General features: G+C 31.6%; 1 protein-coding gene across 1 annotated transcript in view; it reads left to right on the top strand.

Annotated features, from left to right (window-relative positions):
• Positions 1 to 13,927, top strand: part of LOC129233204 (hemicentin-1-like) — a 62,357-nt gene that overhangs the window by 24,939 nt on the left and 23,491 nt on the right. Inside the window, exons 14-15 of the mRNA XM_054867266.1 lie at positions 3,654 to 3,773; positions 7,544 to 7,726. Coding sequence (XP_054723241.1) covers positions 3,654 to 3,773; positions 7,544 to 7,726 — 303 coding nt within the window. The remainder of the gene's footprint in view (positions 1 to 3,653; positions 3,774 to 7,543; positions 7,727 to 13,927) is intronic.

Here is a 13,927-nt window from a genome sequence, read left to right as displayed (position 1 = left end):
AACCTTATCAAATTCAGTAAGACTGTGTTTATTCGGGCGCTAAACAACCGAATGTTTAATTAATCGCATGGATCTCAAACTGCGTTGTTACCACCCCCCTCCCCCGCCCTTCTACGTCTCTTTTTAAAATATTGACTAAACCTTCTGTGTATTGCAGGCAATACTTTATATCTTCACTTATTTTACTTTGTTGTAATTATATAACTTCATAATTTAAAGTCAATACTAAAAACACGGACATTCAGCTTTATTAGGCTTGTTTTTCCCATAATGAAAGAAATTTTTTTAAACAATCCTCATATATATAATAGCGAATTTACTGATCGAGTAACCCTGACGTCACCAACAATGAAATTCGTGCCACGAAATGATAATTTGATAATATTTTTTGATAATATTTGACATGCAGGGAAATGCTTTATTTTACAAGGCTAAAGTGTATCCGGTAATTTAACTGTTTTACTGTTAAGTAACGCTACTTACTGGAGTTTAGGGTTCATCCACTGGAGTTAGGGTTCAAATTTCAGTTTTCAAAATATCACTAAACATACAATTGCTTCGTTAAAATGTAGAAACAATTTTCACTCGTCATACCTTGACGGGCGATTTTCTAGTTAAAAGCAAATAATTATTATATTCTTAATATATTAGATGTCATTCTCAAGATTTTAAACATCGCAGAATTTTTGTGGAACGTAATGGCATTCACAACTCTTTTATTGTGAAGGAATACATTAAAGAAATAAAAAACGCTTGTACTGAAAAGTAAAAGAAAATACAGAGTGTCCGAAAAGTATATATTTGATATATTTTCAAAATTCTTAGATAAGCAACACATTGTAGTATGAATATGAGGTTTGCGTCGCAATATTTCAGTTTCAAGTATTTTTTATAACATCGTAAAAAAGTGAAAAAGGAAAAACACGAAGAAAAAGGAAAAACTTCAATTATAGGTAATTACTGTATCGTCAGTAAGAAAAACAAGCGCTATGTGAGGGATTTGATAACTTTGTTAAACCGAAAGCAATACCTTTAAATACTAAAGTTCAATGTGTGCATTTTATGTTGATCGACCCACATTTAAACCATACTCATGTTCATCCCTTGTCCAAAAACTGTGCGAACACTAAACTCTGGCAATGAAAGGTATTGCTTTCTGTTTAATAAAATGTTTTAACTCCTCACATTAGTTTTCTAACTTTGACGATACAGTGATTACCAAAATTACACTGCTTTCTTTCTTTTTCATTTTTTACGATGCTATAAAAAGTTCTTGTACCTAAGAAGTACTACGGCGCAAACCTGATATTGATACAACAATTTGTTGCTTTTTTATGTATTTTTAAAATGGGTAAAGAGCTTTTCGGACACCCTTTATAGCAACTTTAAATCTCCCAAATTTTCAGAAAACTGCAGACACCTGTTCAATGCAGAAGAGATGTGCTTATAGATGAAAGTGTCGTCGGACTTATTTTCATCCATAAACTCACCTCTTATGTATCGAAAAAGGGGGTTTTTTGCAGTCCTGAAACGCGCAAGCAGTACGTTCTCGGTAAACTTGGGCATATTAATGTTGTTATATTTTTTTACTAATGAGTTCTTTCGTTTACAAAACGCGAAACATACTTGTTTACTGAAATTGGTATAATCAAATAAGTAAGAGCTAAAAACATCCAGAATTTCAATTTTGTGTTTGGGTAAGTTAAATCAATTAGTCTTTCACTGCTGTATAGTTTCTGATAGTTTTAGCCTATATAAAAAAAAAGCGTTCAAAGTAACTTGATACTCTGAATTAAGTGTTTTACACTTTTGTTTGCTCTTGTTGTTATTAACGCCTCTTTGGAGACCTAAGCTTCATTCACGTGTAAAATATAGATGCAAGGTAGAAGGGAGCAACTCCTGCGAAAGTAAGACCCTCAAATGTGTAGGAGCCTTCATAATTAGGCACAGAATAAGGCCTCCACAATTAATCAAAAAATTTAGGCATTATTCCCATCAGGCCTAGATAATTAGGTAGGGGAGACTGGGGCAGGTTTTCCAACTTTTTTTGCTTTATTTTTTTTTAAATTTTTTATTTAAACGTTTAGTTAAGTTTTGATTACACCTTGAATTCTTGTACTTTAGGCTAAGTATTAATATTACTAAAAAATAAAAAATTAAAAAAACTTCAAAGAAATAAGTATATATTTGTTACCAAGTCACGTTGGAAAACCAACCCCGTAGCCGGGGCACGTTTTCTAACATATAAAATTGGGTCGGGGCAAGTTTTCCAATTAGTTTAAATTTTCTATAATAAAGGTAAAATAAACATGGAGTTAACGTAAAATTTATATTCTAATTCATTGGTAAGTACAATGGGTACATTCTTAATAATTTATTACATTAAAATGTATTATAACAATAATAAAAGTTAGTCAGAGTTATCTTCTATATCACTGTGACAGTTAATGCAAACAAAAAACAAAGAGTCTTCTTTTTTGGCGCACGCTGCGTGAGCCCATTTCTTGCAACGAATACACTGGATCCACTTTCTTTTGGTTTTGACTTAGAAAAGGTGTCAAAGCAATATAGTCAAACACTGTCTTCATCTTCTTCCTCACTTGATACATTGGCATATTTAGTTTTATTTTTCTTGAGATGGCGAAATGTCTTCTTCTCCCTTTTTTCGTCAACAAATAGCTGAAGCTTCACAATTTGCTTTCCTTTTTCATTTTTTAAAATGACCGTGTTAGACTTCCTTTTTTTCTGCTTCTTGCTCTGTTTGAAGAGCGTTTTTGATAGGAGCATCCGTTAGAATGGTGGATTTTCGTTTTTTCCCGCCCTTGCCTGTGCCTTTCCTCGGGGCAGCCTTTTCAAATGGTCTGATTTCTTGGAAGAAGTGCACAGTGCTGCAGTTTCACACTGTCCGGTAAGCGTCGCTATCTATCGAGAAACACTTAAACTATGGCGCGTTGGAATACGTGCCCCTACAGAATATCTGCCCCGGTCTCCCCCCTACAGTTTTCAAGGATAGGGAAAGTCTCCAGCAACTCTACATGTATAGTAACTGCTAACGACTGATCACAGGACTTTTTATAGTAACTGCTAACGACTGACCACAGGACTTTTGGATTCACAGATTTAATGACTACGTACTCGGCATGTATTAGATGGGTGTTTGGTGGCATTGTGCTCTGAACTCGTGCGCTCTGCGATTCTTAGTCCAATATCTTATTCACTAGGCCAGCCACGAGCTCTCTTCTACTTAAAAAAAAAAAAAAAAACTAAACATGTTGACATGATGAAAATAAATAAATCTTTGCATAGGTATGCAGTGAGTCGAGTATGTGTATCATTTAATACCATAGAGATGTAACGGGTTAGAAAAAGCAAATCTTCGACGGAACCAAAACCTCGTTCCATAAAACGTGTTTTAATCACTGGAGACATCTACTTTCGACCGTACAAATCATCAGAAAGCTCATCGCTACGGATATTAATTTCAAAATGACTCGCCAAATAATGAAAACGTTCTCCTCTTCTCATATGATACATGCAGAACCTCCCCTCTCTGTACTTAATATACAATACTCTTTCTACCTAACATTACACCTCTATGTTTTACATAATCATTCAACCCTGGTTCTGATCATTTTGCTTTGTATTTTTCACAGTTCCTCCAGAATGGCTAAACAGCCCAAGTGATAAGGAAGTACTTGCAGGAGAAACTGTCACGCTTTCATGCTCTGCAACAGGAAAGCCAAAACCAAGTTCCACGTGGGCTAAATTCAATGGTAAGTTTGTTGCTTTTACGATATTTTTATAAACGATTTCGAAGTAAGAAGCTGACTTTTTGTTACAATTAAGAGTAAGTATGTACTTTTAAAACTAGAACAATCGGCAGAGAAAGATATTTTTGGTGATTAAAAGTGAAAGTTCATAAATATGCACAGAAAAAAAAAGTCTTGGTTTTTTATTTCTTTAAATTTTTATTTATTTGTTTATTTATTTCCAAATAATAAGCGATTTTCTCATTTCAAAATGTGAACTGTTCCATAAATGTAGCGCGCTTCTCTTAACTAATTTATAGGTTTAATTCTTGTTATAAACTTTTCATTTTAAGTACAAATTTTTAGCAGCTTTCGCTGGCACGTACCAAGTAGGAAACAATTACAAATATTGCAGTGATACACTTAAAATTGTCTTGTGAGAAACGAATATGTGTTAACATCTGATGACCCTTTCTAAGCAAAGGATCTGAAAATTTATTTTTCTTTTTATTTCTGTTGCAAAATGTTTCAATATTCAATCGAATAACTAGGTCATGGAGACGAAAAATTAAACTCACAATTTTTTCTCCCGATTTATTTTTAAGCACAGACGCATAAACTTAAAAAAAAAACATATTTCACCAATAGATGCTACACATTTAGTCTCAATTTCCCGTAAAACATTTTTTCCAGCTACCTTTCTTTAAAGTGTTCTATTAAAAAAGGAAAGATACTTTTGCGTTTAAAGTTAAAATCAGCTGAATCCATCACTTTTCTAAAGTTACTTTTTCCGTAATTGAAATGCTTGCAGCCTAGTCAGGTTGATAACTTTTTTTAAAAAAACCTGGTTTTCTATGAAAAACAGCTCAATCCGTGAATGTTTTTTTTTTCTCTCTGTTGCAAAATATTAAAAATAATTTATTTTCAAATAAAAAAAGATCCGACTTCAAAAAACAAAAAGGAACTAAAAAGTAAAAAAATAATTGGTCATACTTACATCCGATTTCCTACCCAAACGTATAAATGGAATTTATTTTACACTTCCAGTGCAAAAATCAACTAAACTAAACAACCAAAAAATAAATACTGATTTTAATTACTATATGATGAATTATTTTAGTACATAACTAATTATATATGATCTCTTAATTTGTAATAACTATTTGAAGTCAAGGCCTCCTATAAACCACTACCTAACGTAACTGAGTAGGTTTAGTTTTAAAGACTTTCGCGTTTTGTTAAATTAGTGCTTAATTCAGTATTTGGTGGGTAAGTACAAATTAACATGTGATCATCTGGAAAGTATATCCTTCCAAACAAAAAAAGAATTTTTCAAATCGGTCCAGTATTCTTGGAGAAATACGAAAACATACATAAAAAGTCGCAAGACGAAATCATAACCTCCTTTTTTGAAGTCGTTTAAAAAGTGGATTGAGCTGGTATTGATACTAAACGCATCGTTTTAAATGTATTTTTTCACGGTTCAAGTCATCTAGGCTATCAAAAAATATATTAAATGTTCTTTGATTTGACAACAATCTATAAACGTAATTATCTGGAATAACGCCATATGTTTTTATTTTCGGTAATACTAATTCGTAAATTCAACACGATGTCAGGAACTACTAAGAGATTTTTACATGTGTTCCTGGATGCCCAAAAGAAACCATATGTCTTTTTTAAAAAATGCAGGTCAGATTGCAAAACAAAAATCTTTGTAGGCTTATTAGTACATAGTAATTAAAAAGAATGCCCTATTCACTTTATTTAAAAAATTAAATACTTTTAAATCTAACAAGAAAAATAAATTTTAAAATTGTTTCTACGACATATGAGGCAGGGATAAGCAAAGGGATGTAAGTAAATAATTTTAAGTTGCAAGTAAAACGCGTTTAAAACTGAGATCGTAAGTTGGCTTTCAAGTAAAATTTTTTTGAAATTAAACTGTATAGCAGTACCTATCGGAGCTGCTGGTACTATCTCCTGCCCCATAACATAGGAGATCAATTTTTAATTTTGGCACTTACATGCTTTTGCTTCTAACATTGCCTCATATTATCTTCCTAAACCGCGCGAAAAATAGCCAAGTAATAGTATATTCCATAGTGTAATAGACATAGTGGAGATTCTTCGTAGCAACTGGTTTTAGTACCAACTCCCCCCCCCCCACCTTTATACGTACTTCCACGTTCCCGTTCTTTGGGTTGAACGTAAAAGCAACTTTAATGCAACCTTTTGCATATAACCCCATTAATTCTTTAAACATCAACTTTTATGTATGAGGTAGGAGAAAAGAAAAATGATGAAAGTAGACTTTTTTACGTTTTGAGCAAGACGTGTGCAAAGGTAAAAACCTTTTGCTCCAAAACAGATGAAAGTTTCCCTCACCAAAAGTGCACGTTATCTCCCATATTTTATTTTGACGTACCTTTCACCCATTTGCATCTAAGCGTTTCACATGTTCCACTCCTAAAAATTAAATATTCATCTTTAATTAGCTAGATGACGATAAATAGTATATAAATAGTTTTCAAAATCGCTGTTTGTGTCTAGGAATTCGTTACTCATTTTTCTGAAACATAAATACAAGAGCTAAATCAATTTTATTTTTAAACTCTAATGCTTATCCGCATAGTAAATGGGAGCAAATTTTTCTTTTTGCATTTTTGTCTCTATTTTGTATTTAAAAGTCGTTTGTGAACAGAACATCCACAATTCCTTTTGAGTCTCTCTTATATTACATTTAAAACAGGCTTTCTAAAACGAGACGTAAAAACTATCCGAAAACTATTGTTTTAATTGGGACATGCAATCGATGTCCTGCTTATAGTGATTAAAATAATATTTTAGTGAACCGATATGCAATAAAATATGGAATTTTCATGACAAATTCACCAAAGATGACACTTCTACTCACATAATATATTCATAAGCTTGAAATTACTTTGCAAGTTGGTAAAACTTGAATCTATGTTCAGAGATAATATTTTAAACTCGCACTTACAAGTAATCATTTTCTTCATTGACTGAAAGGAAAGAAATGGTAGTTCGAGTAGTATTTTAACACATAAATAAGATTCAAAATATGATTCGATCAAAATTGAAATTTGTGGAGTGGACTGCTGTGGACAGGTAAAAAGCAGTATCTGCGGATATGGGTTTTCGAGACCTTTGAAGAATCGCATTTTGCATTCCGTACTAACAATAGGAAAATGTTGAAATAAACTTTTTTTTTTCGCGCTTTTTTTAACAGAAACCAAATAAGCAAGCTCGTACAGTAAAGATATAATAGATGGAAAAAAAGAGGAAAAGAAAAAAATTGCCATTACTGCTCTTTACCTGTCCACGGCAGTGTAGTAGAAGGTTTAGTAACTTCTAGTTTTTCATTTTGTCACTTCATGCAAATTATAGTTGACGAAAGCATATAAGGCAGTGAGAAGCAAAGGGATGTAAGTGGACATTTTCAAGTTTTGAGTAAAACGCGTTTAAAGATAACATCCGAGGTAGGATTTCATTGATTTTCTTTTCTAAATCATGCTGTATAGCAACAACTACCAGGGCTACTAGTACCATCTCTTGCCCCAAGACAGAGGAGAGGTTCACCTACCATGTGTACTGGTTATCTCCAAATTTTTAATTTTGCCACTTACATCTCTTTGCTTCTCACTGCCTCATATGTTCTTAGTATTGATAATTCTTATAGAGCTGTGGTAATGGGCTGCGTTGTACATCTAAATGTATATTGACTTTTGCTAGTTTTTTTATTCATAGCAACTTCTATATATTCTTTTCAGATATTGACGGTAAATTTCACATTTTACCTGCCGATGCTTCTAGCACAGATCGCATACAACATCTTTCAAACGGATCTCTAAATATTAATGGAATTTCTAAATCAGATGAAGGAATTTATCAATGCCGAATTTCAAATGAAGTTGGAACACCATTAGAAAAAGCTGCAAGTTTGCACGTGATTGGTGAGAAAGAATCTAGTTGTTCATGATTGTCCCACATCTATTACAATGCAAGTGCATAATAAATATAAAACGTTTTCAACACTAAAACTTTGTGCTTAATTTCTTTTCAAAACTGTTTTGCATTAGTTGTTTCTTATCATTTGTGACTTTTCAAATCATGACTAATGTTTTCGCTCATCAAATCAATTTCTTTCTTTTTGCTTTTTTTTAAGAACTTACTTTTATGACACATACCCCAACATAATGCTTTTATGTACCATTTTTAAAGGGATCGTCAACTATTCATATAGTGTTAAATATGCATTCATTATTTTGAAGTGGTTTTAAAATTTTCTCTGAAGACTGTGGTGAAAGGGTGTGGAAAACGTCTTCGGCGTTAGAAAATTCATTCGTACCATTTCAATCATCATTAGAAGTTATTCAATTGATTTTTATGGATTAATTACATTAGCTTGCTATTTTAAACTTTCTGTCTGCTTTCTGAGGAAAAAATACGGAATTGTGCGTAAAGTCGTCGTGCTGATTCCGAATTTTCAATCTGTTTACATATATCAGGCAATTTTTCTTGTGGGATCAGTTTGCACTTCTATAATGACAAGGATTTTATCATGAATCTTTTCATAATACATTTTTATTTTAAAGAAACACAGCTGCTGAAATTAGAATGTATCGTAGTTGATGAATGTCACTAGGCACTAGAGCAGCCAGAAATAGCTTCTGGAGGGGTTTTCGATGAAAAATACCTTCTGAAGGGATTTTTTTGAGCAAAACAGCCCTTCCATATGCATAAACTATTATATTAGAATTTACATTTATGTTAAAACCAATGGCTTTGGGGGGTATTTTCACCCCAAACGACCCCCCCCCCCCGCCCCTCGCTGCCCCACTGTCATTAGGGTAAGTTTTGCTTTATTTTTTCCTGTTGGAAAAACTCAGATAAGAAACATCTAGTACTGACGATGTTTACAATAGAAATGCAATTTGATTTTATTTCAGTATGCTAAAAGTTTTTTCTGAATAGTAAAACGTCTTACAAGCGAAGGAAAAATTTACATGCATTTTCTATTCCAGCAGCATCGAAGGACAAAATAATCACTGTTTGTGTTTTCTACGTCCCACCTTCTAACAATGTTATACTGAACCATGTTCAAGGCAGTTATTATTGGTACACATTTGACTCTCGATTTGAATTATATCTGTGACGTTTTAATTACGCTATATTGTACGAAAAACTAGCAATTATATTTGGTGGCTTTATCTGCTATTACTCTTATTCTGAAGTTCATTTAAATGCTTTGTTTTTAATAATTATGGTCAGAAACATACAGTAAAAAGTTTTTCTACTTTTTATGAATGAAATCGTTTCGTCCGCTCTGAAAGGATGTACTATATTTTTTTGAATTCTAATTAAGTATGTTTTTGATATCTAAGTAAAAAGGGAAATGAACTGAAAAAAAATGAAGAAAAGAGTTTTCAAGATATTTGAATAGAGTAAACTTTTATCCCAATACATAGCGACATGAAAAACGTTTCATGTACAGAACAATTAGTTTACTAACTCATGTGAAATTGTTTATTATTTTTTACCTTACGATTACTTAAGTTAAGCCCGTTGGGTACTTCCCAATAAAATATGAGGAAAGGCTGATTTTTTTCTTGAAAAGTTTCTAGATTTGTTCCAAATAGAATAAATTTCACTTGGGTGCAAAGTTTAACACATTATTTTGTTTTTGTTTTTTTTTTTACTTTTAGTTCAAAATTTTTTTTCCTGTGTGCGAGTGTCTTGCAGCATCTTCTCGAGAGCAACTGATGTGAGTACGACATCGAGATAAGTGCTACCGGATTTGGAGAATTTGGAGGATACGTAAGACTCAATCTAAACCATGATAGTTTAGATAAAAAAGAAAGTTTAATATACTAATCGAATAAAAGCTTATTTTTCTGCAATATATGAAATTTATTCCTAACTTGTAAGTCAACAGAAAAAATACCTGTTTTGGCACATACTTTGAAATTTCGTCATTAGCGCAATATGATTTTTTCACTCTCATTAGTTTTTTTTTCTTCCTCGCAGATGATTAATTAATTCACTATTTTGTTTTCGCGTTTCTTTTCAGCATTAAATACTAAACTACGAAAATAATACTTATAAAGTGTCACGTACTAAGTTAATGCAGATTGAAATACTCAAAAAACTTCTGAGATTTTGTTCCTAGCACAAATTAAATGTGTGAAGATAAATGTTCTCAGCGTAGTTGTTTATGTTAGTTAGAAACTATTGTCTTTATCCTGGTACATGGTGTGGTTCACCAATGAGAACTTTTCGATAGAGTATTGAAGTCACTTGTATTATAAAAATGTGTGAACATTTTGCATGGGCCTAATGCAACTTTTGTACTAATATCCTCAGCGTCTGGCACGTCAGCCACCGAAGATGGCTGTTTGGTATAATGAAAAATACGAGGGTGTAAAAAGTGAATGGCATAAAAACACCCTTTCAAGGGGCACAGTGCGCTAGTATTAAAATTAAAATCCATAAAACATGATTCCAATTGAAAAAACGATTCATACAAGCGTGTCATCAGAAAACAGACGAGGATAAGACAAAACGTGAAGGATGTTTCCAGAGCTACATTCATTGAGTCGTAAACTTGCGAACCACAGCAAGAACGCAATAAATAGGTGTGAATAAGAGTTGGTGTTTTCCCCCTTGTCATAACATAAAGACGGCCATAAAACTGAAAAATTTAATTTGCAATTTCGAAAATGGTGTGCTAATTGTAAAAGTAGATGATTTTCTAGTAAACATTTTTATTCTACATATTTCTTTAAATTAATGTATCTCTGTGGATTTATGAGTCTTACATTTAATGATTTTTCCATAAAGCTGCGTATTAAGGAGCTAATAATTTTCAGTTCTTTTTTTTTAGTATATATCTGTTTTCAGCTAATAATAGTTTTGAAGAACTATGTAAGTGATATTAAACAGAGATGAAAAATCATGTAAGTTGCACGCTTAAGAAGTTTTCACTTTTTAAGCGTTTAACGTTTATTTAATGATTTTTTTTTAACTCATTTATTTTCAGGAAAAAAATGTTTTACAATGTCCTAAATCCATCACACAATTTAGAAGTTTTAGGGTGTGATGAGGAGTTTAATTTGTCTGGTCAACGATATGTAAGAAACTGAAAAATAACCCAAAAATCTGAATCGACATGATGCTGTAGTAACAAGCGACACTCTTTTAGTATAACAGCAGCAATACAAAATACGTTGTAGTCTGTTAATTATAACATATTAAAATTGTTTGATTAGCGCATTATCTAATTGTTTCCACTTGTATATTATATGTGTTTTTCAAGCGAAAATCTAAACGCTAGCTTGCGTATTACGCTGAAAAAAATTAAGAAACTGAGATTTGTGAAGTTTGTTTGAATTGAGTGGTTCATTTTGCTTGGGTTGATTTTTTTTTCATACAAAATACCAACTATTCAAATAACTTTCATGCAAAACATTTGAGTGTGTTAATAATCTAGTTTCTTGCATTTTCGATAGTTTTATAGAGAAACCATTATTAATTTTGAATAAATAATCTTAAAATACTTAATGCTGCTTTTTTTTAAACATTACGCTGTGTATTTTGTTGTTATTTAAATGCGCTTCGCCATTTTTTTCACCTTTGCGCATTATTTTCAACTGTATAATAAGAGAATAAAACATTTTTGTTTTCCTTTTCCTTTTTTTTTCATATTTATGTTTTCTTAAGAATTCTATTGCGAAAAAAAAAAAAAAAAAACAAATTTTGAAACTGTTTAAGGTAGAACGTGCTTTATAACGTATTCATCCGAACGTTGGTAATTATTAAAGTAAAACACTTGAATTACATAACGTGCATAAATAATACTTGTTTTTGTCACAACTAGTGCAAGAAACAAAAATATTTTGCTGTAGAAAAATTGATTTTTCAATACATTTTTTGATAGTATCTGTAAGTCATCGTAATGTAAGTAAATTAATGTTGACTACTGGAGCAAGCTGAAATTGCGCGTAACCACACAGTTCCTAAACACATTAACTAGTCTTCTCTGAATTATTTTTGCAATGTTTTTCGGGACATTGTTCTTTTTTTTTCTTTTTTTTTGGTAGGAAAACGAAATATACTCATGCGTGTGTCTGTGTGTGTGTTTATTCAGATAATAAAGATCACGAACAGCCATCTGTCTATAATTGGTTTTCGGATTCAAAAATGTTGCCCACTGTTTTTTTAATTACTATGTTTTTAAAATATTCACTTTCTTATTGTGAAACATGATGAATGAAACTAAAAATGAAAGTTAATTCAATGCTGTATTGATCTATAAAGCCAAACTATCAACGTTAATATCAATAGTTATAATACATTATACATAATGTAACATATTCTTGAGCTGCGGTATTTTTGGAAGAAAAAAAATAGATTTAGATTTTTTGTTCAACTTTCTTAGTAAAAATATTTTTTCCACGAATAATAATGTTTACTAATACGGCGAAAACAAACTTTTATATTCGGATCAAAACCTGGAAATATAATAAAACTTTGAAGTTCTTACTAGTGCTAATTTAATTTGATTCAACATATTGTGACTGATTTATATAATACTTTGATTTTTTAAAAAAACGTATACTCGGGCTTCCATTGGATGAATTAAAAAAATATACATAAAAAACAAAACTACTTACCTATGCAAATTCGGAACATGTGTGACAAGTTTTTAAGTTTTATTTTTGAAGAATAAAAACTTACATTAGAACTTGCTTATTAGTTTCGCATTTAACCGATACGTGGCGCACTAGGGTTGAACTTGATTTTTATATCCATCATAATACTTGCCATTTTAGTTCTTCCAGAGACTGAAGTAAATCTGGATTTGCCATTGAGCTTTTAGATTTGGACATCTAAGTGTTCTATTTGAGTAGCTGAAGCTTCGAGTAAACTACTGGTACCATTTTCAGAGTCCGTGTGTTGATAATTAAAAAACAATGCTGATACTTACAATCATCCTAGAACTCATCCTGAGCGTCCATGGGGATTATGGTAAGTGTAAATATTTTACTTTTTCTTTATAATGTTACGAATAAAAATTTATCCTGAAATCCTAAATACCTTACCTAACTTATAATACGCCTCTTATATCAACATTATTTACATCGAAAGAAGTGATTTAAAAAAGCTGTAATAATATTCTTAATGTTAAATGATAAAAATATTCTCATTTCTCTCTCTGAACAGTCAAAAAATGACAAAACAATTGCATTGGTTTTTGATAGTTTAGACAAAGCGTCTTTGAATTGGAAGTTACTTATTCGTTTTTTATATTTTGTATCCCAAACTGTTAAGAGCAGTAAAGCAGGAAAAAATGCAGACAGTGGCTCCCAAAAGTGTTCGTACACCGTGAAATTTTGTAGTAAAACCAAAATAACGCTAAACTGAATTCGAATATGAAGTCTATTTTTTTCCATATCATTCTTATATCATTCTAAATAAAACTCAGTAGTTTTTTTTTTTCAAAACATTGCCCGATTTTATTTCTGAAATTTGTCAAAAAACGAAGAAACAAACAAAATTATCGACAGAAACAGACAGAGTTATCGTACACGGAAATACTTTCGTGCGAATTTATTATTAAAATTATCACGCGTCGTTTTTTTTAGTATTTTTGCATTGTGCTGATACTGCAAAGTCATTAAGCTTTAACTTTTTGTTTATTTATTCCCTAATATTCTGCTTATTATTTTTAAATGGCTGTGATTCGTAAAAAACTACAAACACCCTTCGAACTTTGATTTCCTTTCCTCACAGTAGCGGGTAAATTGGTTTGAAATGTCTCTTAATTAGTTAATTTATACCATTCTATTGTGAAGTGCTTGATAAAATGTTTTAAACAAAATAATCAGATCGAAAACAAAGTGAGAAAAGGTCAACCGGCAAAGTTAACAAAGCGTGATCGGAGATTTACAATTAAAAAAATTATGAAAAATACACATTTGAGTGCTGTAAAAGTTTGCGCAGAATTTAATGAAACATTTTGCGCTTAATTTTCACCTAAAATTGCTCTCCAAGTTCTCTGATTAGCTGGATTAAATGGGACCTCCTCCAGCAGAAATTTTCTTGTTCGTGCGTAAAGCAGAAAGCTTACGCTTTCCGTCGTAAAATCAATTATA

This window comes from Uloborus diversus, unplaced genomic scaffold (genome assembly GCF_026930045.1).
Source record: "Uloborus diversus isolate 005 unplaced genomic scaffold, Udiv.v.3.1 scaffold_251, whole genome shotgun sequence".
Taxonomy (NCBI): domain Eukaryota; kingdom Metazoa; phylum Arthropoda; class Arachnida; order Araneae; family Uloboridae; genus Uloborus; species Uloborus diversus.
Note: the sequence above shows the minus strand (reverse complement) of the source record. Positions and strands in the feature narration are given on the sequence as shown.